The following is a 25478-nucleotide window of genomic DNA, read 5'->3' as shown; positions in this document are numbered from 1 at the left end:
CTCGGCCCCCCCGCCTGCCCGCTGCAGTCAGCTCGCGCGCATCGGGCTTCGGCTACTCTTGCCTCACGGACGGCTACCTCGGCGTGATGACGTTAAGGGCCGGGAGCGGCTACAAGTACGTGATGACGTCAGACGCTAGCTCTTTCCGCTCTGCCTGCTGCCAGGTGAGGCGCGGGCTGGCGGCGGCATCCGGGACCATCGGGCGCGGGCGGCGCCCCCAGCACCCCGCCGGAGCGCGAGCAGCCTCCCGGGGCTGATCCGGGCCCAGCCGCCGCGGCCTGGCCTGAGTCCTGCGGGAGGGAAGCCCCGAGGTGGCGCCTTCCCCCGCCCCCTCCCCGGCGGGCCTAGGCCCGGGCTGGGCCCCGCTGCGGAGCTGAGCGCTGAGGCCGCCGCTTCTCGCCGCTCCGGTGGGGCCCGGGCGGGACGTGTCGGTGTGGGAAGCGGAGCCCGGCGCCGGGCCGGTTCGGCGGCGGCAGAGCGGGTGGGGGCAGCGGGTAGGCGCTCGGTAGTTGCGCGTTGCAGGGTGCGTGCGGGGGAGGAGCGGAAAGGGCGCAGGGAAGGGGCCTCGCCTCGGGGCTCTGCAGCTTCTGTCTGTTGTCCTTCGCAGAATGAAGACGATTCTCAGCAACCAGACCGTTGACATCCCCGAGCAAGGTATGTCTGCGTGTGCGTTCGAAAGGCGTTTTGCGGTGCCGAACCCGCAGCCGGTTGACATGTGTCTGCCTTTGATTTCCAGTCAGCGTTTCACTGAAGGGCCGGACCGTCATTGTGAAGGGCCCCAGAGGAACCTTGCGACGGGATTTTAACCACATCAATGTGGAGTTGTCACTCCTGGGAAAGAAACACAAGAAGGTACGTGTTGCAGACGTCTTTCGTTGCCGAGAGGGAGGGTGTCTGTACAACTAAAAAACTTCTTGCTAGTGTAGGAGATTGAACCAAAATGTTTAGTTGCAGATACGTTATTTAATTTTTTGCTTATTTCTATGTTTTCTGAAAGTGGCTGGTCTCATGGAACTGTGGGACCTACTCAGGCAACGTGGAAGTCTTGCAGTTGGAGTGAATTTGTTGATTTTCATTTGCAGTTAACAGCCAGTTACTGGGAAAGGGATTGATCGTTGTATGCTGTCTTATGTAAGCTGACTAGTTTTAGCTAGATAAAGTTGAAGCTGTACGTTTGACTTTCAGAATTGGCAACTTACATAAGTAGAGCAGATATTTTGTAAATAAACGAATAATAATTTTGTGCAGTCTTAGGAACTACAAAAAAAAGGGAAGAGTGGCTGATTTCAGCTACATCTTTGCAAGTATGTAGTGTGTCATTAAAACACTGGACCCACACATGGTGTTCCATTTAACAGCTGATAAATTTTACATAGGAGACCAATATTGGAACAATGTTTAGCATTCGATAATTCGTCCTTCAGCTTGAGGTGTCGGACAATCTGTCCCAGCTTCTTGTAAGAGTTGTTAGTAATGAGACAGGGAAGAAAAATGTTACATTTTGGGGGTTAGAACTTAAAAGACTTGAGCTAGGTGGGCCTTCAGTGGTCTGTCAAAGGAACGACACTTCTGTGCTTTGGTAGGTGGGCTTTTAAGTAGTTTATCTGAACTTTTTGCTCTTAGCTTGTCACAGAAATGTTTCATTTTTAGTTTTGAAGTGTAGCTGAAAGCTTTGTTAATTATTTTGGTTTTTTAACACAGCTACGTGTTGACAAGTGGTGGGGTAACAGAAAGGAGCTGGCAACAGTTCGCACAATTTGTAGCCATGTACAGAACATGATAAAGGGTGTCACACTGGTAAGTGTAGTCTCAAACATAGTTAACTCGTGTCATTTTTGTTACTCACAATAGTCTTTTACTTAAGTGAGAGCTTTTCTAAGCATTTAAGATGTAGCTCTCTCTTTCTTTGCTTTTTTTTTCTTGCACTTTCTGTCAGACAAGTTCTGTGAGTGGAAGAAAGCATGAATGTCCCTTGAGCTCAATGTCTTGCCCTTCTTAAGAAACTATTTTCAGTATATCTTGCATTTAGATTTGTCCAGTAAGCTCAATGCATCTGTTTACCTTTTGGACATACTCTGCTTTCAGTATCTGATGATGTCTTTTATCGCAGGGCTTTCGTTACAAGATGAGGTCAGTGTACGCTCACTTCCCAATCAATGTAGTTATACAGGATAATGGCTCACTTGTGGAAATCCGAAACTTCTTGGGAGAGAAATACATTCGCAGAGTGCGTATGAGGCCAGGTGAGCCCATCTGGATATGTACTTCACTGTTTCTAAAGTATTGTCTTTAGGTACTGCCATTGGTAACAGGAGATGGTGAAGGATTGATTGCTGAAGCAGCGTTTGACCATCTCAATTTATGTAATATTATGATGTCTTTGCCATTATCTAGATTTATTAATAACAATGTGTTTGTGATTAATTTTTTAGTAATGAGAGCTAGCTAATAGCTAATAACTAGTTTAGAGCTAGTTATTGTAATACAAGTTACAAGGAACTAGCGAGATCTCAACAGCATTTATAGTTGATAAACTGCAGGTGCTTAATTTTAGACTTGTCTTTCAGTTTTAAACATTGTACATGAATAGTTTCACACCACATCACAGTTTTGGTCTTTGAAGTGTGGTTGAATTTCCTGATTGTCTAGGAGCATGTATGATAAAACTTCAAAGTTATCATCTTCCCTGTTGGTTTTATTTCTGGCATGCTTGGATTTTTAGCAAAATGTCTTAACAGGCTAGGCATTTGATGGAGCTTCTTAAGCTTCCAAAAGGAGGAGACAAAACATGTCATAAACACAGTTTCCTTAAGACTGGGGAAAAGTTTCCATATCCATTTTTTTTGATAGTTCCATTTCTGGTGGAGGTATGGGTAAGGATATTTGATGTGACAACGGTGTTTTGGGGTGGCTTTAGATGAAAGCATTAGATTTGTGCAGAAACACTGGTAGATATAGTGTGAAGTTACTTACAGTGGCTTTGACTTTGATTTACTGTGGGATATTAAGGTGGGTTTGATTATTGTATTTGATTTTTTTTAAGTTGGCATTTACTTCAAAGATGGTGAAGTGCTGGCTTAAAAACTAACAGCTACTGACTAAATAGTTCAAACTGTAGAGACTTACTTGTGTTACTATCCTTGCAAATGAAAATTTCCTGTTAGACTCGCGAGTGTCCTAGTGTTTACTCCTTGTGAGTATTTGCAATGTTGCTAGTATAAACATAGTGCTTGACTTGTCAGGGGGCAGGGGTTTTTTTAATGACTGTTGATTGTGATGACTCCAGTGTTTTCATGAACGTATGAATATGGAAAATGGCACCACCTAGCTGATGAAGCCATGCTGGAAAATTCTCTGGCTGGTACACAGTTTTGGTGATGAATGTTGTAGTGTAGTAGTGTTTAAGTAGGAATATCGCTTAGTTGCTTTCAATCCAGAGCATGACTTGCACTAATCTTTGAGTTCTGAAAGTGTGAGGGAGAACAATCCTAGAAGGGATTTATGGGAATCGGTAAACAAAGTCATAGAAGCTAATTACTGCTTAGAATACTGATTTCTAGATCTGTAGACTGGGACAGAACATGAATATTGTTTGTTTAGTATGCTTAACATCTTCACAATGTAGTTTGTGCGTTTTCCTTTTTGTAGGTGTTTCCTGTGCAGTATCTCAAGCCCAGAAGGATGAGCTGATCCTTGAAGGGAATGACATTGAATTGGTCTCCAATTCAGGTTTGTGAAAATACACGTGTGGGAAGATACAATGATATGGCCACTTTTATCTGAAGATGTCAACTTAGCAAGCTGTCTTTTTCTGAAACCCTGAGGCAAATGGCAGCTCAGGATTTTTTTTCTTTCCTTCTAGTCAGATTAATTGCCTTTCATTGTTGTTCATGCTTTTTCTAAACTTAGATGTTTTTACAAATCCACTGAACTTTTTTTTTAAGTCAGTATCAATGGCCTTTTTGGCACCAAACTTGAGCTTTTCAGTTGTACAAACATGGAGTAATAAACTGTTACTGCCCTGAGTTTTGCCAATCTGTTTTCATTAGATCTGACAGGATTTCAGATTGGCAATTCCTTTCTCCAAATGAAAGTTTTATATTGGTTGAAATATAAACAGAGTAAACAAAGGCTGAGAGTTGGCTTGGACTTCTTGCTTTGCTAATGTTGTTGCTTTGACTGCAGCTGCCTTGATTCAGCAAGCCACTACAGTCAAGAACAAGGATATCAGGAAATTCTTGGATGGTATCTATGTCTCTGAGAAAGGAACAGTACAGCAGGCGGATGAGTAGGACTCTTAATAGGTTGGTATCATCTTAATGCAGATTGTATGTCTTCAGTGTAGAGGTGGTTACCTGATGTGGGGACTTGACAAGGTTTATTTACTTAACAAGGCTGTGGTTAAGCAGGTTCCCAACAGGGATGCTGTTGTGCTTGTAAATGGCATCGTAAGACTTAAATTTTGCTAGGTGTTTTGACAGCAACTTTCCATCTCTCACCAGCTTGGTATTATGCTACTGTATGGAAAAATACCTCACTTGGAAGTGTTATATTCTACACTGTGAATGCTAGTTATGATAGTGGCTCAGAATGTTAAACCAGCTGACCTGGCATGACAGACCAGTTTACAGCTGTTAACAGAGAAGATTTTCTTAAATTAAAGTTCCTCTGGGTTGGACATTGACTTCACTAAAAAAAGTGTTCGGTGCCTAATTTATATATAAACATCTTCTGTGTAATTTGTGTGTAAATGCTTGTAAACAGGACAATTATTCACATTGTGTATGCACATTCGTTACTGAAGTTGAGTACAAGGATTTGGGGATAATTTAAGAATTTTAACTGTTAAGGGAGTCTGATGCATTTCAGCCATGTATGGTTGCATACATGGTACAGAACACTTGTGCAGCGTGAGACAGGCTGACTTGCAAATAAAGTAAGTGTTGTGTGCCTTCTGAACCTAAGCTTGAGACAGAGAATGCAGATGAGAAGGGAGTTTCATAAACTACTTTTTTTTTTTTAAATCACCAGCCAGGTACCAGACACTTGCAGGCTACTGAAAAAAAATTGGTGCTGTTCTGAGTTCCTTGAGAGATGAAACAGTTTGTTACCTGCTTGTTAAACAGTCATGAGTTGTTCTGTTTAGGCATCTTTAATCTTGTCTGAATAAAATTAAATTCTTTGAGTTATTAATGTCTGTCTTGAATTAAAACTATCAGATAAAGTAACTTGTCACATGTCTGTAATTCAATTTCACATTTACAGTGCTAAAACCTTTCTAAAAGCTCTTAACTTTTTATTTACAGTTGTCTGGATCCTGAAACAAACCACCATGAGACATTATACCCGCAGGTGCCAGCTTGAAGAATCTGATACAAAATACAAACAACTTGAGAGGTTAATAAAATAAAAAATATTTCATATCTTGGCCTTTTGGGTTTTTTTAAGAACTAAATGGTGATTGTGTGGACCTGTTGAAGATCTTTGCCTTTTGGAGAAGCAGATTGTCACAGGGTAATGCAAGATAATGTTAGCACTGTGTACACGTTGGTTTACCGGTCTCCTGAGAACATTCAGACTGAATGAAGTCTGTGATTTGGAAACCTCATGGTGGTAGAACGTGGTCCCATTGTGTAAAGCCACGAAGTGGTGGTTTAAAATTGTAGCCTTAAGTAGCAAAAGCATTATTCTTGGGGAAAGGACACTATAGTGTTCTTTCACATCATTGCAGAACTTCAAATTGCAAAAGCTGATTTCCGTGTAGTTTCTGGAGGGGAATTCAAACTTGTGAAGACTTAATCTGAAATAGATAAATAACAAAACTGCAATCAGTAGAACCAGATTGATATGACCATTTAAAGTAAATACAGGGATAGAATAAGTAGTCTGACAATATGATGCTTTAGCTATATTGCTCAACTAAGAAGTTTGAAGACTTGACCTCAGTTCAGACGGAGCTTATTGCTGAGTTCCACCAAGTGGTTTGTGTCCTCTGGGGATATAACTGTTTTTTTTTTCTTGGTTGCTATGCTAATCTTGCCATGTAGCAACATGTATTTGGGCTGTTGTGCTATGGGAGAATCCACATTGGCACTTGTTAAATTCAGTTTTGAAAAAAGATTCACAGAAAATACCAGGATAGTTTATAAACAGACTTAGCAATCAGTGGGTAAGCTTAATATTGAGGAAAGCATCTATGTGTGACAAAGGAATGCAGAACGTTGCTCAGAGCACCCACTTTGTAATTCTATAGAGTTCAATGGGTTTCTATAGAGTTTCTGCGCCTTGGAAAGTAGTAGTACTGTGTGGATGTGGAAATTTTACATGGCCAGCTTAACATTTTGAAGATTGGTTCTTGAGCGGTTCAAGCTATGTAGCTAGAGGAGTCTTCCAGAATTCTCTGTGCTCCCCCAGTGCACATGGGATTCAAGAGGAATTTCCCTATAGTACGCTTCAGGTTGATTCCATGGCTGCGGTGAGTGATTACTAGTCAGTGCCTTTGGGTGATGGAAGGATGTACGCACCACCTAATACCTGTGCTGTTGGCTGTGCTTGCAGAACATTTTGTAGTGTAAAATGGGCCGGTCCCTCATCGTTTTACTAGTAGTTACCTTTCAAATTAATGAACCTTCTGTGATGTTGACCAATGCTTGAAATATAATTGAGAAATAGTCTCATGTTTATGAACTGAGACTTCAGGTTGGGTCAAGTACTCGGAGTCTGGGGTTCAGTCAGTTGTGCATATCCTCTTAAGCAGCACTTCCACAAAGTTTCCAGTAGCCTGTAAGTGGCCATGACGCTTTCATAATTTACATTATTGTTGACTTTATCATAATGTATTATCGTAGACCTTGTGTTTGATGCTATCTTGTGTCCAGATGCGGTTGGAAAAGCCAATGTGTTTGTATGCCTTGTCTCTTCAGAGGTGCTGGGCTACAGACAAAGTGCGTCTATCTGGTTTGGGGACCTTAAGACTGAGGTAACTAGCGTCTAGTGGAAACAGGTTGGGGGGTTCACTGTGTCTTGAAAATGGTACTAACCACTGGAAAAGAAGGTTGCAAAGTGGAGGAAGGCAGCAGGTGTTTAACTGATGGCTCTTTTTGCCCTTCTTTCCATTTCTAGAGCAGCTTCTCTACCCCTCCAGAGGTAGCGGTACTTGCCTGAGCAGCGAAGATTGATGCAATGACTGAAAAGGCTAGCCAATGTCAATTCTACATGGTGGTGCAGTTCCCGGGAGAAACCTGGTGGGGTCATTTTGAGATGACCAGAACCAGACCAAGGGAAACCTCAGGTTTGGTCCCTGAGAAGTTTAAATGACACAGTGGATTCATTTATCCTTTAAGAGTGTTATACCTGGGTTTGGTAGCTTTTGTTTAATGCAGTAATAGCAAGACACTCGTGGTTTTATCCCACCCATGGCTTGCACTGGCGCTTGACCAGGGCTAAGATGGTAATACAGATTCATTTCTATGAAAAAGTGCAATTTAGAGTTACATTCATCACTTTCTTGAGTGGGTTAATTTTTAATTTTTTTTAATCTTTATTTTGATGTTCTCTGCTAGTAAAACTTTTTATGGCTTCCTGGTTTTGGAGATGAAAAACAGCGATTGTATATTATGTTGACTTGTCTCTTGTGGGTCCTGTTACATTTGCTTAAAATGTTAATGTCTGATCTCTGCTTCACCCCATATGTAAGAGATCCAGTTATGCTGGTCAGTAACAGAGTTACCTCTAAAAGAACAAATCCAGGTTATCTTCAGAAGGTGGCCCAGGATATTCCATTCTTGTACATAGTTGAAAGTTTGTGGGGTTTAATAATACTTTTATTTGTAAACTCAAACAACTGCAGTTTCATGCTCAACGACATTGATAACATGAATATACATCACAAAACTCTTTAGTCCAGACGTTCATAGAAAAGTGCATATCAGTTCTCTCAGCTTAGTATCTTTTCAAGTCAAACTGTTTGAAAAGTTATTCCAAGGCACAGGATAGTCATAAAATGTTCTTCTTTCATTTTTTTAATAGTTGCATTTTATTTTCTGTGTACAGTAGGTGGATAAAAGTAATTTCAACAGAAACAAATGTCATCATAGCTCTTCTTCCTGTGCATACAACTACTTTCCATTTTCAAACTAAATGCTTGGGTGTGTGACTGGAGTGACTCATGTAGTGCTTTTCTACAGTTGTCTGATCTGCATCGTCCTCTGTAGAATCCAAACAGTGATGGATCTCACTGAAAGTGAGCTTGTGCCCCCTTTTTAAAATGAAACACAGATGCACCAGATGCTTTTTGCCTTAAAACGTTTTCTTCTTTTTCTTTTTTGAAAAAAAATAATGGTTAAAAGCAAGATAAGGGTAGAGAAAAGGCAGCAGGCAAAAAATATTAATGGCTTCTTCTGAGAAATAAACAAGCAGAAGCTACACTGCCTTTCTTGGTTGGAGGGACGACAGACTGAATAGTCAGCAGGAAAGCCGTTGTTGCTGATCAGGTTATTGTAAAATTTTATTGAAGGCTTTCCTTTTGAATCTGAAGTGAAGAATCCAAATCTGGGTTTAGATTTTTCTTCAGTCAGTTTAAATGCATAGTAGCCTTTAATCTTGACCTTATCAATGTAGTATGCTGGGAAGAGAAAAAAAAAAACAAAACCCAAGCCAAATGTTAATAAAACCTTGTATGACCTGCAGACTTTCTGGTAATGAGTTCAGCTTTCAAATGATTAATCTATCAATACAAAAAGTGTAATTGCATCATAAAATATTTAGGTAACACTTAAATGCTTCTACTAATACTCAACTGTCTTAAGTAGAAACAGTGCATCACTGTTTTAAAAAAAATGGAATTTGGTAATTTTCTGGACCTACTTTGTGAAAGCTGGATTTGAACAGGGTTAGTGCTGGGAGCTCGCTTTCCTGGGAGAAGCCAGATGCTGCTCTTTATTGAACCCAGCTGTGATGATTCCAGGGGAGCAGCTGCTTATCTGTGCCATGAGAGGAGCTTTCCAAAAATTTGTGCCCTGCTCCAAACCCAGCTGGTCAGCCCTGCAGGATTTGTGACTGTATGTTATACTGCCGCACCCAAGTGTCTGGTGAAAATTATGAAATCGTGAATAGCAGCCTTGGTGAGTAAAGTAAACATCTCTCCTCTGTAAGCAGAGAGCATAGTCGGAGATGTGACCCAGGTTAAGAACACTGTAAATTGTGAGAATCTTTTTGTGAGTACTATAAAGTCATGCTATCTGAAAATCATAATGGGAATGCTATGATGAAGTCCCCCTTAAACAACCCTTTCCTTAAATAACTTATTGTTCTCTTGTTTGCAATATGAAATCAGCATGGCAAATAAATAAGCAAATGCTCATTAGTTCTGTAGTAATTGAGAAAGAGCTAAGCACTGGTGGGGGAATGCGTTATTTCTTGTTGGTGTCTCGAAGTAATCTGAAGCCATGCTTAGCCATGAGTAGATCCATCTCATTTTTTACGTAGCTAGCTCCTAGGGAGGAGAAACCATGATAAAGTAGACTAGGTTTGGGCACAGGTGCCTCAGAAGAGCTTTTAGATGCCCCATGTCCTGATCAGGGAACTTGCTAGTGCTCACCATTAGGGAACAGTGAGCTCAGGGATGTACTGTACATCTCATTTTGGCTGTATGGTTCAGGTACTGAGGTACTGGTATCCTGTGGCTCACTGCTTTCCTTTTACCATTTGGCTGGAGGAAGAGGGATGGGAGGGGCAAGGTCCCTGCAGCATTTCTTATACAATAAGCTATTGCTGAAGATCATTGTCTTGAACATTTTTGTCCTCTACCTCCATAATTGTTCCTAATTTTTTCTCTAAAATGAAGAACTAGATTTCTGTAGGTGCCCAGGACAAAGCAAGTAGTGGAACAGGAACTGGAGTTTGACTCCCTTCAACAACAGCTCCTTAAAAAAACTGGTGACCTGCTGTATTTCTTCTGTATGTCCCTCCAGGTCTCCTTGGACTTGCTTGTGCTTTCCTGTCCAATGACTCTAGTTCAGCAAGCAAGCAAGGAGGCTCCCACCTTTATTTGTAGAGTAGAAAATAGAGTTGTCTCTTGGGAGTTGTTGGTCTGAAGTGCCACATGCTACAAACTTCTGAATAACTGCTCTGCTGTATATGCATGCCCAGATGGCTTCTCAAGTGGTTTAAACTGGAAGCAGCCGTGGCTGCACTTCACGTGCGAGGCTCAGTGGCATTGCTTTGTGTTGTATCTGCCCTGAGCATGACTGCAGAATCAGGCCCCTCAGGGGGTGAATGCTGATGGTGAGTCCTTGCATCTCAACTGGAGCTGCTTGCTCCATCTAGGGCAAGTGTTAGGTGCTTGCTTAGGGCATGCCTGCGTCTGTGCCAGGGAAATGGCTCTGGGGAGCTTGAATCTATCATGTACTCACCTTTTAAAATCTCTTGTACGTATTTTCCCAGGTAATAATTTCGAAGTTCATCGTTGTCTAAGGACTGGTCATCTATTCCATTTGCTGTGATGTAAATATCGATGTCACCATAGGTTTTTTTAATCCACCTGAGAACTTTGCGCACTCCCCAGGGCACCACTGCCAAACGAGAAGGGGAGCTCAGGCACGTGATGTCCTGCAGAAACTGAATGTCACGATCAAATTCATACTGGCTCCCATTCTGAGGTTCATGAATCACAAATCTGGTGGTGAAATGATTCAGCGCATAAAAGTCAGCTGCACCTTTGACAAGCTGCTTTTCCTCTCTTGTGAAAGATGGCAAAGAAGAGTATGAGAGGCCTTTTCTGTTTTTAAAGTTGATGTATTCCCTCATCATAGCTGGATAGTCCCCAGTCTTAAATATGGGATTGGCAAACCAGCCTATTTCAAACTGAAGAAACCTGCTGGCAGCTTTTGAATGAGATTCAAAGTAGGGGTTGGCAGGCTCAGCCCAGTCTGAATGCAGGGACAGGGACACCTTGCCATACTGAAAGGACCGGTACTGCTCATCATATATTCTCCAGGCCATGGCGTGTGCTATTAATAAATTGTGTGCTGCCCGATATGTATCATTGCTGCTCCTATTGTAGACATTGCTTAGCTGGTTAGGCTCATTTATTGTAATCCAAAGTTTGACCAAATCGCCAAGTTCCTGAAAACATAAAGCTGCATAGTCTTGAAAAGCATAGGCAGTAGACTGGTTCAACCATCCTCCTGTCTGCAGCAAAGGTCCTGGTAGGCCCAGGTAGGCATGAGTTGGATAATATAAGGTGACCATGGACTGGACATTGAGTTTCAGCACTTCACTGACCACACATCTGTAATACCTAAGAACTTGCCTGTTGACCACGGACAAATCTCCATTGGGTAAAATTAGTGACCAGTCAAGTGCAAATCTGTAATGGGTGACTTTCATTTTTTCCAGGAGGTCAAGTTGCCTTTTAATACTGACAAAATCCGTGCACTGTGCTGGTCGGGTTCTTAGCTTCACCCCTTTAACTTTGTGCAGGAGCCCATCTCCTGTGACATTCCAGAGGTACAGGCTGGAATCACAGAACTGCGGTGAGGAAGCCACAGATTCTGCCTGTGGAAATAAAACAAGGTGTTACAGTGGGGTTTAATTAAACAAATGCTTGCTCGTAGGCTGTGTTTCTGCCTGTGTTTGGCTGTAGGATTAGTGCTGGGTGTCGGAAGGTCCCACTTAGATGCCTCGAGGGGAAGAGGGTAACCTCACCTACATGGGGTTTGTCTGTGCTAGTGGTAGTACCCGTTCTGTTCCTTCATCTACAGAAAACATTAAAATTGCACTCTCCTTTCTATTCAGCTACATGCTGGCGTTTGCCCTGCCATTAGCCTACACAAATTATAGTTTCACAGAGATACATCTCCCTGATTGAGTTCGCTCTTCGGTCATGCAAACGGCAGTTCTCAGGCAGCTGGCAGAAGAGCAGGGTGGTAAGAACAAGCACCAGGGCATATACAAGGCAGGCACGGATTATTTCGCCACTGCTGACAAGATCAACCTTGTGAAACTGTGGCATAGTATTTCCTGGCCTTACTGGTAGTCCTCCCTGTGCAAATATCTGACGCAGACAGCTTGCAGCATTTGGTTATATCTCCTGCTAGTTAACAAGGCTCTGTGTAGCACATGATTTTTTTTGTTTTCTATTCCAATTTTTAAAAATACTTTGGATTTGGAATACAATACAGCGAAGCTTAAAATACTTAGATTAAATCTGATTTTTTTAAGAAAATGGACTTCTCCATGCTGCGTATTAACAACATATATAGAAGCCTTACTTTTTTTCCATTGGTCGTCAATGAATAGGTTAAATTGTGGAGATTTGTTGTTATTTTTTGAGGCTGATGTTGGTCATTGGACTACCTTTCTGTGTGCGATGACAAAAAGAGAATCCCAACACTGGCCATACATACAGTTAGCTTATCTACCAAATTTAAAGTAGAAATAGATACTGCAGGAACCAGTTTGGAGAAGAGGTGGTGTGATCTGTTTTCAAACATGAGCTCAGATGGTAAAAGCTATATGTGCTGATGTTTGTTACCTTCGCCCGTGGTGTAAATCTTTCTAAAGAATAGCTTGTTACCCACATGTCTAAGTGTCACTTAGAGCCAGGCTCAACACAAGAATCTGTTTCTGCTTCATTCAGTTATTTTAGATGAGTCCTCAAGCCTGCAGGTAGCTCTGCTATCCTCCGCACAACCACCTTGTCCCTGCTCTGTGCCACCCGCTCCGTCACGCTGTCATAGGCATCCCTATGGCCACGCTGCAAACTGGATCGGGAAACTCCCCTGGTTGAAAAATAACCCAGGAACAATCGGTTGGGGTCAACTTCTTGGCCTGATGTTTCCCGATCTGCTGTGCCACACGCAGGCACGAGCAGAGGGAGGGCAAGGGGGGGGCCAGCCTTGGACGGGCTCCCGCAGCGGGGCTTGCTGCTGCAGGAGCACCCAGCACGCTGTGACTAGCTCACTCAAAAAGCTGTAAAGTACACAAAATGAAACCTATGCAGTTACGGCTAGGCTTAACTTCTGTTTGCAGCGTGCACTGAGATTCCTGAATGCAAGGTGCCATACGCAGGCATTTATTCACAAAGTAAAGTTGTTGATCGCTCCGCCTCCAGCGGTCTTCCCGGGGTTTTATGCTTACCTTGAGAACAGACTCGGTGATACCCCAGGAGAAGTCACAGGAGAACTGAGCTTGCAAGCCTGGGGTAGACTCCCTTGGGAAAAAGCCATTTTCTCGTATGATTTGTTTATAATAAAGTGCAGATGATTTGGGAATCCTTTCCTTTTTTTCGCTATTGAAATCTACATAAAACAATCCACGCCTGATGTTGTAAGCATGTTGCCATTCAAAGCCATCAAGGAGTGACCAGGCCGTGTAACCGAACACGTCTATGTTGTCATGTTTAATAGCTGCGTAAGAGAAAGTAATATCCATGAGTCTTACATTTAGTTCTCTAACATATAAAAGAGATATTTACAAGAAAGGTCTGATCACTTTGAAAATCTTGAAGGTTTTCTCAACACTCATAGGGTTATTGGCCCATTGTCATTCATTGCAAAACTGTGACAGGCATTATGTATCTTAGCGTTTATTCATTAAAAAATAGGTACACCACTAGTTCCTTAAGAAATTAAATTACTGTAGGATACTTTATTTCTACTCTGAGCAAACATGAAGTATTATGCCACATCCACATTTTAGGTTGTGTTTGATGATTTGCAAGTAATATATAGCAATAATATTAGAGAATCATGACTAAAAATTAAAGGTGGAACAGTTGATCTAGTCTGTGACTTTGTATTTGTCATGAAGCTAAAATTCCCTACCTTTATTAAAGATCTCTGCAAGCTCTAACATTTAGGAATGTCTATCCAGCTTCTAGATTGACACATTAACTATGTCGGTATGGGACATATGATGACTTTAGAAGAAGCTGAGTTGATCTACCCAGAGACTGAAGCGCTTCATTTCTTCACAGCATAAATGCAGCACATGCGTGTTTCTTCAGACAATCTTATGTCCCTCTGCCTTGCAAAGCAGCACACATATAATCTTTTATATATATACGAGAAAGATGACAAAATGGCTGCTTTCTCAGATGTGGGACCCGATTCCCCAGGCAGGGCAGCAGAACTTCCAAAACAGCTTCTCGCTGGACACCAGCTAACGTGACGTTCGTTACCCACTTACAGCGTGTGCCAGCTGGCAGCCTGGAAGAAAAAGTCCAGGCTCCATGGTCAACACTAGCTGCCTGTCGCCAGCTTTAAGCCAGGAAATAACTCGTGATCACTGCTCAGGTTAACCTTATAAGGGCTGGAATATTAAGGGCAAAGCAGTGACCAAGGGGGGTTACCAAGGATTTTGACACAGGCAGACGAACGGCCACATTTTACCTGAAGTCCACTGAGGGTAAGCCAAGGAATAAACCCAAAGTATTCTCGTTTAAAGCTCTGTTCTTGCCCAGTGCTGCTTTGCCTGATTTTCTCAGTACTTTTCACTGTGCACACCACGCTGCAGCTTCAGCAGGGGGCAGTTTTGCAGTGCTTGTGTCCCTGCAGCAGAGCGACAAGGCACCCAGCAGCGCTGACAGTCACCATGGTATTTTACTAGCTGCTGGATGAAGAAATCAGAAAGCCCAAGAGCTTGCAGTGTAAATATACAAGAAACTGACAGACAAGGCCAGAATACTGGTAAGGAGAAGAGGGAATGTAACGAAGCAATACAATGGCATGTATTTTCAAGAAAAATGACTTGTAAATATTAGGGAACCTATGGGCCAAAGTACAAAAATGCCTGAAAATACCAATTGCAAAACACAGAGGTGGAGAATGATGTAGAGGATGAAGAGACAGGCCAGACAAGCCTTGCAAGTAAAGATGAGTACTTTGTGTCTGCAGTGAGGAAGGTTGAACAAATGGAAGTAGACATACAGGGACAGCATAAGGTACAACAGAGAAAAAAAATATTTTTTTCTAGATGCATACTGAATGCATGGGAGCTAAGTTTAACTGTCAGAGCAAAAAATGCCGTGGTACTTGAGATGCTTCATGCCTAGATGAGAAATTCTGGCAGTTTAAATGGGTAGGGGGAAAAGCGCTATTTAGTGTATATTTTGCAGTAAAAAGAATTAACAGGTGGGTGATAGGTAGAGATCCTGTGGATCGGCATGAAAGCATGTCCACAGTATTGTCTGCGGTGACACCGAAAGGAGAGGGCAGAAACAGAAGTCTGATCCTCACTGAGCGTTAGGGTGGGGATAAGAAATTCCTCCTAAAAAACAAGGGGGTGGCTGGGGGCAGGAACGAGGGGCTGAAGGCAGACAAAGTTGGGAGTTAAGGTCCCTGTGTCACCAGAGGTGACAGCCACAGAAGGCGATCTCAAGGCATTTCTATGCCTGCTATAGGCGGAGCCTTGGAGTCCTGTAGAAGTAATAGGTTCAGCACCGACGGGCGTATGCATGCTGCTAAGAAGCTGTAGTTTAAATTGCATACTTGTGTCATAATTGAGGTCAGTTCATTGCAATGGTGATGTTACACACCATATATTTTCATGACTCACAGTGCCGTGAGTTACAGACGTACAGTGCAAAGTTGACAGCACTCTCCTTGAGCGCACACACGTGAGTATAGCTCCTTATAGCCTGCTACATGCTATCTCAGCAGTCACCATCCCATTACAATTTGGCCTCTACAAATGATATTTTGAGGTTACCATGATCTAACTGATTTTGCTGCAAACAGCAAGTTTATACCTCACTTCTCTGTAAGTAAAAATATGAAAATGTGTTCCAAGTGTTATTCCTGATCAGACAAATTAAAAGTTTGCTTCATGAAAAATGTGTTAAGAGATAATCTTGTATTTTGCGGAGGAGATTGAAGTATCTGCATACATAATAATGTAGCTGACAGTTCTTGAGAAACAGTTATTGGCTGAACATTGACCAAGTATTTCAGAAGCGTGAATTCACGGATGGTTATTACAGCAGGTCTGCTGTAGGCGATTTAAAAAAAAGAACACGCTGTGGATTTTCTTATGTATGTGTCCAAAAATTTACCTGTTCCACATCTCCAGATCCAGGCCTGCATCTAGACTTCCCTGCTGTGTCACTGCAGTATTTAAAATATCATAAACCAAATATTGGAATGTAACTCCTCCAAAAATGGAGAAGGCAGGACACAGCGCACAGTTGTGCTATGTGCAGTTTATAATTTGAACCAACTTTAAATATATCTGGATAACCTCCATTTGGAGATTAATTACATTTGTTGATGATACGGTACTTCCTGACTTGGCATCAGAGTAAACAATTACTCGTATTTTCCCTTTTCTGAGGATAAGAAAGGTTTTTGCAAAGGCACCCGAGCCACTCCGTAGCTGCAGCACGGCACCAGCAGTGGGGCAGCCTGCTGGGGGGATGGCTCTGGGACCAGAAGCTGTCCCTCTTCCAGTGCCAAACCTACAAACTGGGTGAGGGGGAAAAGAAATACTGGTTTTGCAAAGGCTTTAGGTACTAACAGTGTTTATATTTCATACAAAATTAAATATTTTGCCTTCAGAGAGCACTCCTGTACCCTGGCTTTATGAAGGGCAAATACCAAGTTTAAAACTATGTTATTAAAACTTACTCTGTTTGGCATGCAATAATCCTGAAAAATGATTGCCCTTCTCCTGCTGATTCCCTTCATGCATTTGACGTTGGAATAGGACCCCAGCATGGCAATGACAGTCTGTAGTCACGGTCTCACCTTCCCGTTGTCAAGGTATGTACCTGCACAACGGTTTTACAGGCAGACTGTCAGCAGTGAAAAGGGATATCCAATAGATTTGTTTTCATTAATTTCTGACCAACACAGATGTTGGACTTCGGCTTTCTGGGACAGGGACTGTCTTTTTTTCTGTGCTTGTACAACACCTAGAATGAGTAGATCCTGATCCATGACTTGTACTGATGCAGTATAAATAATTAATAATTAACTTAGTCACCATTATCTCTTTAAAAAAATGATTAAATCATTACAGAGCTTAGTATCAAATGATCATAAAAAGCCCTCCAAAAATCCAACAACTAACTTGTGTACAAACCTTGTAAAACCTTATTAATGAAGTTTTTCATCATGTAGATGGCTGTGGTGTCATCTGTTTTCACATGGCTGTCAGTGAACCAGCCATTCTCTGCAATCAAGATTCGAGGACTGTTGTACTCCAGTTTAATCCAGTTCAGTACTTCCCTCAAATTGAGTGACAAATTTTGTCCCATTTTTGGTAGAGTGTTTGGAGGTTTAAAGTTATTAGGACCAAAGGAAAATGCAAAGAAGTCAGCTGTTCCCTTTATGTAGTTTTTTTCATCCTCAGTAAACCGTGGCAAAAATGAGAATTTATTTTTCAGTTCTTCTGGATAATCACCGTCCCCATATATGGGTTTAGCAAACCATCCGAGTACTCTCTCCATAGACTGCTGACATTTAGAAATGTCCAAAGCATCTTCCGATTTGTTAGGTTCAATCCAGTGGGATCCCAATACTATGGACATCATCCCCTTCTGATATGGTCGAAAGTGTTTTTTGTAGTTATGCCAAACTTTTGCGTGAGCCTGATGAGAGAAAAACAGCATTACATTGTAAGTCTCTAACACATCTGTGCACATTGGCAGCTAGACAGGCAGGTGGCTGCATCTGATTCACCACAGGCCTCTATGGAAATATTAACAAACAGTTAAGGCACGCTAATTACCCTGCATAGTCGTAAAGGGTAATCGCTGTTATACTGCAAGGTACCTCAAGATGATGGTAATGCTCGGTATCTCATGCGTGGTGTTCCTATAACACATCAAGGCTGTGGCTTTTTGCCTTTTCATATAGGTCTAAATTTCACGAGCAGTCCCAGCAGGGATGTGAATAGCTGTTACACAGACACTTTGGGACTAAACAGCTGTTCATGGTGGGATTTGATCTCCATGATCTAGACAGTCCCATCTATGTCTTTCTTTGTCAAGCAGTGATTCCTGATACAGTTAAAATTTTAAACCATCTTTAAAATTGTTCCATAAATTATGCATCTCAAATGATGTGTCCTTTGTCCATGTTGGCTGTGTGCTATTAACTGCTCTGTGCTATGGGGGCTACCTGGATTTACTCTCTTCAAACTACATCCACCCCATCCCTCTTCTTGGGATATACTTCCATTTGGTTTAGTTTGGCCTAATCATATGAGCAAGTGTTCAACTTTTGATATTTGTGTAGTCCCTAAATGTAAAAACTTAAGAGAAAGGACCCAGCTGTGAAGTTTGAACCCAAACGTCAAGTTTCACAGTTCTGTATGAGAATTTTGATCCAGAATTTTAGTTCATTCCTTCTTTGAAGCTGCTATAATAATATTTTTTCTGACAGCACATGCAACAGCACAGAATGAAGCTTCATTTGAAGTAGAGAGCAACAACACCTTGGTTTCAAAAGGTAATTTGGCAGCAGTATCTCATAAGTTCTATTGGGTATGGCATGTTTTAGTACTTGTAGCTGGCCAAATATTGACTGCCCTGGGACAGACAGAAGTTTTGCTACTCAAGTTAGTGACAAAGCATACCTTGTATCACATCTTAATTCCATTTTTCTGATTATCATCCTGTTTTAGAATGCTTAACATTGTCACACACTCTATTTACCTTTAAATGTCAAGTTGCTAATTACTTAAATAAGAGAATACGGCAGCTGAAATTTACACAAAAAAAAGAATACACGACAGCCTGAAGGACCACTAGCATTGTCAAAGTCCCAGAGGAAAAGGGGAGAGCTCAGGTGTCAGAGAAGGGTGATTCTGGATCGCAGCATGAATCACACCAGAAGATCTGACACAAGGGAAGGGAGCTGATCTCTCCCAGCTGAGGAGTTGTCAAGTAACTCAGGGTTTACCTTATTCCTGAAGTGTGGCTTTACACTCTTAAGACAGAAAGAAAATAACTGCGCCCATAAAAAACATCGAGAAGCATTGTGAAACACTCAGAGTGCCATTAGACCACCACCATTACCAAGCCAAACAGCATTGCTTACCTTTGACTATAATTTCAGTTAATATATCTAGAAACACCAGCCTTGACAGTTTAAAAAAAACAGAAGACCTGATGTGGTAGATATTTGGTTAAGCTAGGGAGCACCAAAGAATTACAGTTTGTGGAATTTTGTGTATCAGTTATTTATGGTTTCTAAGGTCATGCCCGTAACATTTGTTCAAGGTCTGTCTTTGAAAATACTGATAAAGTAACATTAACCTTTGAAATGCAGGTTCTGTAGCTGAAAAGGGAAGTCAGCAAAACTGTAATCACAGGCAAATTGCAAGATACAGTTAAAATATTATAAAATGGATTTCTTACTTGTCTCATCAGAAAATTTAAGCGGTCAGGGCCATTTCCTCAGTTATCCTTGCTGTCCTCTCCTGGAGGTCCCTCCAGCCCAGGGTGACTGCTGAGGCCAGACTTGCTTTGTTCTCTGCCTCTAGTGATTTCTCACCTGGTTAGTATTTTTTTTTTCCCCAGACACAGGCTACTAACACCATTGTTTAGCCAAAGATATATGGTTGCATTGGCTTAACAAGAAAAACCCTGCTGAAGCCAGCTGCGCTATGCACAGTGCCAAGCAGCGTGACAACAGCACCAGGTAAATCTTAGCAATCACACATTTCTAGGTGAAGTGGAGAAAGAGGGCTTTGCCAAACCCCAGCTAATTAGAATGCAATACTGACATGTAAAAGACAATCAGGGACAAGTCATTGTATTCATACACATTTTCAGGAGGTTGATTAGAAAAAAAGTAAAATTTCTAGTAAAAAAGTTGTCTACAGTAGAGAATACAGCCACAGGTATAATTCTACAGGAGCAGACTTCAAGTACAAATAATTAAATTTAATGAGTCAAGATAGGATTCCCATACACAAATTCACATGTGTCACTGATACCGCTTAATTCTGAGGGTTAACTCTATGGAAAAAAAATTGTCACTGTCTGTAGTAAGGGCTGCTACAGGCATAGTAGAGACAATAACATTTGCTTGTCTATAATTCTGTTTTAAATTGTTAATTATCTGTAAAGCAGCTTAACATTCTCAGGTGGAAGGTGTTTGCTAAGTGCAAACTTACTGTTGATGGAACCAACTGAATAATATAATTTGTTTTGTAAGACCACATATGAAACAAACATCAATTTAAAAGCTGTATCATAGCTCAAATCGGCTGTTTTGAGTAAATCTCAACTAATCTTTTTTCAGTTAGAGTTTAATCCCTAATCTTTCACTTTCCTTGTTAGATCAAGGACAAATGTCAAGGCTAAGTACACAGTGAAAGCTAGATCAATATTGTGTATTTATTCTAGATGCATGCGACACATTAATATAGAAATTATTCCATAGACTTGAAAGTCAGAGGGACTGCTAAGTCAGTTAGTATTAACCCTGTAAAAAGCCTGGATAAGTCAATTTAATAAAATCAAGACAACAGTATTGTTCTCCTCTCTTCTTCAAACTCTGATCCTGTAATTTATCATGTATGTACACAGAGCTTACTATTGAAAGACCAATTCTTAAGATATGTTAAAGTCAAGCAATTTTCCTTGAATGTCTCAGCAATGAGCACTCAAAACAATGTCAGAGGTATATGGAGTTGTTTTAGTGTGCTGGAGGGCAAGAATATTTAGGAAAACTAGAATTTAAAAAATGTTAGTAAAATTATTCTGGCTTCATGTTTAATTATTTGTTTTTTAAACCATGAAGAGCTAGAATGCAGAGTCTGATGATGATGGTGTTAAGTATCACTTCAGAAGAAGGCCAGGTGTGTGTGGCTTATTTGGAGAGTATATTTCAATTCAAGGCCCTTTTGGTCTGTAGTAAAGATGACATGTCGTCAGTAGAGTTAAAGCCTTTATTTTGCAAACTGACTTTGAAGCTCAGTCCTTGTGAAGAAAAAAAGGGCTCTTGAGATGTAGGCAGCTAAATTTCTAAGAGAGTGGTTTGAAGGACTGAGGCTTTACTATGAAATTTGTCGTATGCTAACCGTCTTGCATTTGGATTTTGGTTTTCCTCACAATTTCCAAGAATAATAAGAAAGCTAACCTGAAAATAACAAATCATATGGAAAAAGTGTGAATCAGGGCTGAATTTAACCTCATCACTGGTGGCTATGGCTACTAGTGGTTGAAAAATGTTCCAGTGAAGACATTTACAAGCATAGACCACTCTGCTGTCCACCCTAGAGCCGTACCTGATGGAGACAGATTTCCCTCCTGTAAAAAATACGGGCACTGGTGTAGCTTCATCTTTCTAGATCCTGAGGAAAGGAGGCCCCTTTGGAGGAAGGGAAGAAAGTGTCTGGTTGGACACAGAGATAAGAACTATTCCCCCTTCATTCTGTAGAAATTTGTTTTTAAGGAGAATGAATTATCGGACTTCTCTGGGACATGCTCATCCAAAGATCCCAAAGGCAGCAGTGTCCCTAAAGAAGAGGTGCTGGCATAGGGAGAGCTACCAAAGAGCTGGGAGCAATGCAGCTGGGCGCAGAGATGAACCTGGTCTGTGGACGGATCTATATGGAGACACCATGTTTGAAAGTGAATTTATTGCCTTTTCCCAGTATGAGATACGGAGGTGTGTCCATGAAGAAAATTTTTAGGGAGACCTTATCCTGACAGTTTTTTCCTGGGCTCTGCTGTCAGATAAAAAGGAGTGTGAATGATCTTTAACAGGAAAAAAAGAAGCAGCCCCTTTTTGCCCGTTATATGGTAAAGGCAGAACTGCCCAGAGGGCACTGATACAGAGGAGGAAAAGAAGACAGCTTGGTCTGCAGTTTGTGATATTTACAAAACTCAATCTAAGTAAAAGAACATAACTAGATCCAGAGAAAATGATAATAATATATCAGGTATATATCTCATTTAGCTCCAACCATGATTCATCTGCTTTATATTTTCTTGCTTATTCTCAGATTTATTTACTGTAAAATCAAAGAAAACCATTTCGGTTTTCTGTGTGCAGGTTTTTCTTCTCTGCCTTGGTATGACAGCTGCCTCAGGAGCAAGCTCATAGCTATTGTATGTTCTTTGATGTGTCTTTCAAATGTCACATGGCAAGTTACATGTTATCATTAATTGTCTTCCAATGTCGCTTTTGGGAAGTACAGTCTCCTTTAATGAACAAGGGAGATACACTTTTGACGGCCATTCTCCATTCGGTATAAGATTCCACATGCTCCTTCTGTTAGTGGTAATGATCATAAAACTGAATAGAGATTTATCTAAGTGAATCCCTTAGGAATTTATAATTTGTAAGTGTCAAACTTCCAAATTTCCTATTTATTTCCATGGAAGTAGTATCAGGTCTTTTACAGTGATCAGTAACAATTATCACCCTCCGTGTATGAATGAACTGAAACATAATACCACCTATGAATTCTGTAGAATGGCTGACTTTAATTACATTTTATTAAGAAAAAAAAATTGTAAGGAAGAGTTGACTCATGTCTACTGCTATCTCAAGAGCTTCCATTCCACCTCCAACCCTGAACATCAAACTCCAGTTCCTCAAATACATAACTACAAATCTGAGATTCTTCATGAAGACCTAAAATCTTCGGAAAGAGAATAAGCTGCTAATACTTTAGGTAATGTTCATGGAGCTGTAAGAAAGAGACAGCATAAAAATAACTTCTGCCCAAGAATAATAAAATACTAGTCAATGGATTGTGTATTGCTGGAAATCTCATTAACTCTTTCATAGAAGTGATTTATTTTATACTCAGATTCACACTTTAAAACTAGAACAACTATCAGATCAAGTCTGAGAGTTAAATAATATTGACCAATGAACTTAGGTCAGTAATTTGTGTATCAGACCCAGCTGTGCTTGGCTTCCTGGAACACCCAACTGATTCTTCAGCAGAGGTACTGCTCCCTGTGTGCTGCTTACACGGATTTTACAGAGTGGGAAAATGCAGAGAGTGCCTAGTTGGTACCCCCGATTTGATCGTGCTACTCAGAAATGAAGGCAAGAAATGCTACAAACTTACATTGTATCTTTTACATGTATTATGTTGAATATATTTTATATAGCACTTGAAAAATGAAACAAATGATTGAGCATCAGTTCTCTTTGAGATGCTTCACAAATCTCAATAGCTAAATCATTCTTGTGCCAAGCCTGAAATTGGTTGGTGATTCAGAGTGCTCAATGACTTTTCTATGTTTCTATGTAAAACTGTTGACTACAGTGTGAATTTTCTGAAAAATTCTGCAGGTTCAAACCCAGAAGCAAACACAAGAAACAGAAATGGTCAGTCAGTTGCAGAATATTTTTAACTACTCTGGCAACTATTTTTTCCTACATGCATACTTCTTTCTGTAGGACAAATATATTCAGATTTATTAATTAATTACCTTTATAATGTATGGTAGGTAGTAGAAAAATTCTCTTTGTGACAGACAGGAGTAGTTTAAGCAGGGGGAATTATACTAGCTGCTCTATCAGAGACAGGATAGTGACCTGCTCTGTAAAGTACTTTGAGCACTACAGATGAAAAACATGCTGTATTGATATTGTTAATTCTTATATTAAACTGCTGTTATTAGAAAATGTTTTAAATTATAGCAGGAGAAAATAAGAATATACGCTCCTATGCATACGAACTAGCTACTCTGTAGGATGAAATTAATAATCTGTCAGAGGTGTTGCTATAAACTCTGTAAAGTTATTGAGAATACCAGGAACAACATCTGCACTTTTTCCTTAAAAAATATGACCCACTTCAGACCTCATTTTGTCCTTCCTAAAGAAAGAATACCATGAACTTAAGATCCAGTACTGCAGCTGTCGAAGCTGTTCATCATGGGATTGAGATTTTTGGATGTGTAATTCTGCAGAAGACAGCTGATAAATAAGACTGACATAAAAATTAAAATGTTGAAAATATCATGGAAATAATGTGATTTTGAAACTCAAATACTGAAGAGGACATTTGGGTTTTACAAACGCCCAAACTGCTGACCTTGCTAGTTTAGCAATAAATGTTTCGAGATATGATTTTACTAAGATAGAACTAATCATATTTATATATACACACCCTATTGCTAATACAACTGATCCAATATGCAAATGCAAATAAATTTAATTTTAAACTAATAGAAGAGTTATTTTAGTGTAGCCAAATGAATGGTCATGTCAGTGTGTTTAACTAAGTGGAGAGAATAAATAAATAAAATCATGTTCTTTAATAGCCAGATTTTGTAGGCAAAACCTGATTTAAATAAAGTGGTAAACAAGCACTTTAAAACAAGTAATTACTGAATCAGCTGTTCTGACAACAACAATAAAATCAGCATGAGGATTAAAAAAATACTGCCTTAGCTAAGGGTTATTTCTCAGTGTTTTCACATTCTTTCATATTTTTTTTAAACATTGATTACATGATTGATTCCTCCCAGAATTTCCCATGGCAGTGCAAGATCAGTTTGTAAAATCTTACTATACTGTACCTTGATCAAATTGTGTCCTACAGAGTAGACGGTTGTTATTTTCCCTTTCTCCCCAGGAGCATGAATACCTGTGCCATACCCATGCCAAGCAATTAAATATGGATTGTGGATTGTAATCCAATACTTAACACGATCCCCAAAGGTCTGGAAGCAAAAGGTGGCATAGTCATTGAAGATATCAATTACTGACTCATTTTTCCATCCCCCGTATTTTTCTTGCAGCATCAAGGGCAGGTCCCAGTGGTACAGCGTAACCATGGGGTCAATATTTCTGTAGAGCAGAGAGTCAATAAGGGTGTTATAATACTGGAGTCCTTTTTCATTGGGAGCTGCTACCACTCCAGTGGGAAAAAGCCTTGACCATGAAATTGAAAACTGGTAAAAAGTAACTCCCAAAAAATCCAGAGCAGACAAATCTTTGTCCAACAAAGTGTAACTGTCACCGTCTGTGCTGTCAGGATCCCTGAGCTCCGAGTGGATGAAGTGGTCCCAGATGGAGGAGCCTTTCCCATCCTCCCTCCAGCTGCCTTCCACCTGGAAAGCCCCTGTCCCTACACCCCAGAGAAACTCTTTGGGGAAAGTGTCATACAAAAACATCTGTGTTTCACTCACAGGGCTGAAGTGTGGGTCCTTTTTCCACACAGGTCTTCCCTCTCCAGCAAGCCCTGTAACTGTCTTTGTGAAAACTAATGTCCAAAAAGCAACGAACCTCTCCAGTCGTCGGCCACACATTACGCTGGTTTACAGTGCCAGTGTTAAAAGTCAGGTTTCTTGCTCTGATGCTGAAAAAAATCCATTCACTCGCCGGAGTCCCCACCGTGCAGACTGTCTTCATTTGCCACGAACTGCTGGAGTGTCTTATCAAAGCTTCACTAAAAGCTTGTGATCGTAAAAGCCCTGTCAATGATTAGCCTGAACTGTGAGACCTAGAACAGGTCAGAGAACGGCATAATTTTTAGGAAGGTGGCCTCCCTAT

The 25478-nt window shown here is 40.8% G+C and overlaps 2 protein-coding genes and 1 long non-coding RNA gene across 12 annotated transcripts; 2 read left to right on the top strand and 1 right to left on the bottom strand.

Annotated features, from left to right (window-relative positions):
- The first annotated feature begins 123 nt into the window (after nucleotides 1-123).
- On the top strand, nucleotides 124-5428 carry RPL9 (ribosomal protein L9). 7 transcript variants are annotated; one of them, XM_037391539.1, is made up of 8 exons: nucleotides 124-164; nucleotides 608-654; nucleotides 737-852; nucleotides 1702-1797; nucleotides 2111-2243; nucleotides 3649-3729; nucleotides 4186-4304; nucleotides 5307-5380. In XM_037391539.1, exons 2-7 carry the CDS (start codon nucleotides 609-611, stop codon nucleotides 4290-4292), a joined length of 579 nt encoding a protein of 192 aa, XP_037247436.1. In that variant the 5' UTR covers nucleotides 124-164; nucleotide 608; the 3' UTR covers nucleotides 4293-4304; nucleotides 5307-5380. The 7 variants fall into 7 exon arrangements, with proteins under 7 accessions (XP_037247436.1, XP_037247486.1, XP_037247495.1 ...); XM_037391589.1 differs by lacking the exon at nucleotides 5307-5380 and adding an exon at nucleotides 5032-5060; XM_037391559.1 differs by lacking the exon at nucleotides 124-164 and adding an exon at nucleotides 289-311.
- Nucleotides 5429-5517: 89 nt separating this feature from the next.
- Nucleotides 5518-25478, bottom strand: KLB (klotho beta). Of its 4 annotated transcripts, none has more exons than XR_005104863.1 (6): nucleotides 24503-25473; nucleotides 17083-17590; nucleotides 13141-13409; nucleotides 10413-11556; nucleotides 7730-8623; nucleotides 5518-5800 (listed from the first exon to the last, which is right to left on the bottom strand). XR_005104863.1 is itself a non-coding variant. In XM_037391473.1 (6 exons), the coding sequence occupies exons 1-6, from the start codon at nucleotides 25335-25337 to the stop codon at nucleotides 8262-8264; spliced, it is 3084 nt and encodes a 1027-aa protein (XP_037247370.1). In that variant the 5' UTR covers nucleotides 25338-25478; the 3' UTR covers nucleotides 7504-8261. The 4 variants fall into 4 exon arrangements, 3 of the variants coding, with proteins under 3 accessions (XP_037247362.1, XP_037247370.1, XP_037247349.1); XM_037391473.1 differs by lacking the exon at nucleotides 5518-5800 and having other exon boundaries at nucleotides 7504-8623; nucleotides 24503-25213; nucleotides 25248-25478; XM_037391465.1 differs by lacking the exon at nucleotides 7730-8623 and having other exon boundaries at nucleotides 24503-25471.
- On the top strand, nucleotides 6462-8155 carry LOC119149827. Its single transcript, XR_005104872.1, has 2 exons — nucleotides 6462-6979; nucleotides 7123-8155. It is a non-coding gene; the product is annotated as an uncharacterized LOC119149827 (long non-coding RNA).

Source organism: Falco rusticolus, chromosome 1 (genome assembly GCF_015220075.1).
Source record: "Falco rusticolus isolate bFalRus1 chromosome 1, bFalRus1.pri, whole genome shotgun sequence".
Taxonomy (NCBI): Eukaryota; Metazoa; Chordata; class Aves; order Falconiformes; family Falconidae; genus Falco; species Falco rusticolus.
The sequence above is the reverse complement of the archived record's forward strand: the minus strand, read 5'-3'. Positions and strand labels throughout refer to the sequence as shown.

What these genes read in the sequence shown, in the direction of transcription:
- RPL9 (XM_037391539.1), top strand. Translation starts at nt 609, where the DNA reads ATGAAGACGATTCTCAGCAACCAGACCGTTGACATCCCCGAGCAAG. An exon ending in CGTTGACATCCCCGAGCAAG is followed by an intron (nt 655 to 736) that starts GTATGTCTGCGT and finishes TTTGATTTCCAG; the next exon opens with TCAGCGTTTCACTGAAGGGC. An exon ending in TGAATTGGTCTCCAATTCAG is followed by an intron (nt 3,730 to 4,185) that starts GTTTGTGAAAAT and finishes CTTTGACTGCAG; the next exon opens with CTGCCTTGATTCAGCAAGCC.
- KLB (XM_037391473.1), bottom strand. Translation starts at nt 25,337, where the DNA reads ATGAAGACAGTCTGCACGGTGGGGACTCCGGCGAGTGAATGGATTTTT. An exon ending in CATTAATAAGGTTTTACAAG is followed by an intron (nt 13,410 to 17,082) that starts GTTTGTACACAA and finishes TCTCTTACGCAG; the next exon opens with CTATTAAACATGACAACATA. An exon ending in TCACCGAGTCTGTTCTCAAG is followed by an intron (nt 11,557 to 13,140) that starts GTAAGCATAAAA and finishes TTATTTCCACAG; the next exon opens with GCAGAATCTGTGGCTTCCTC.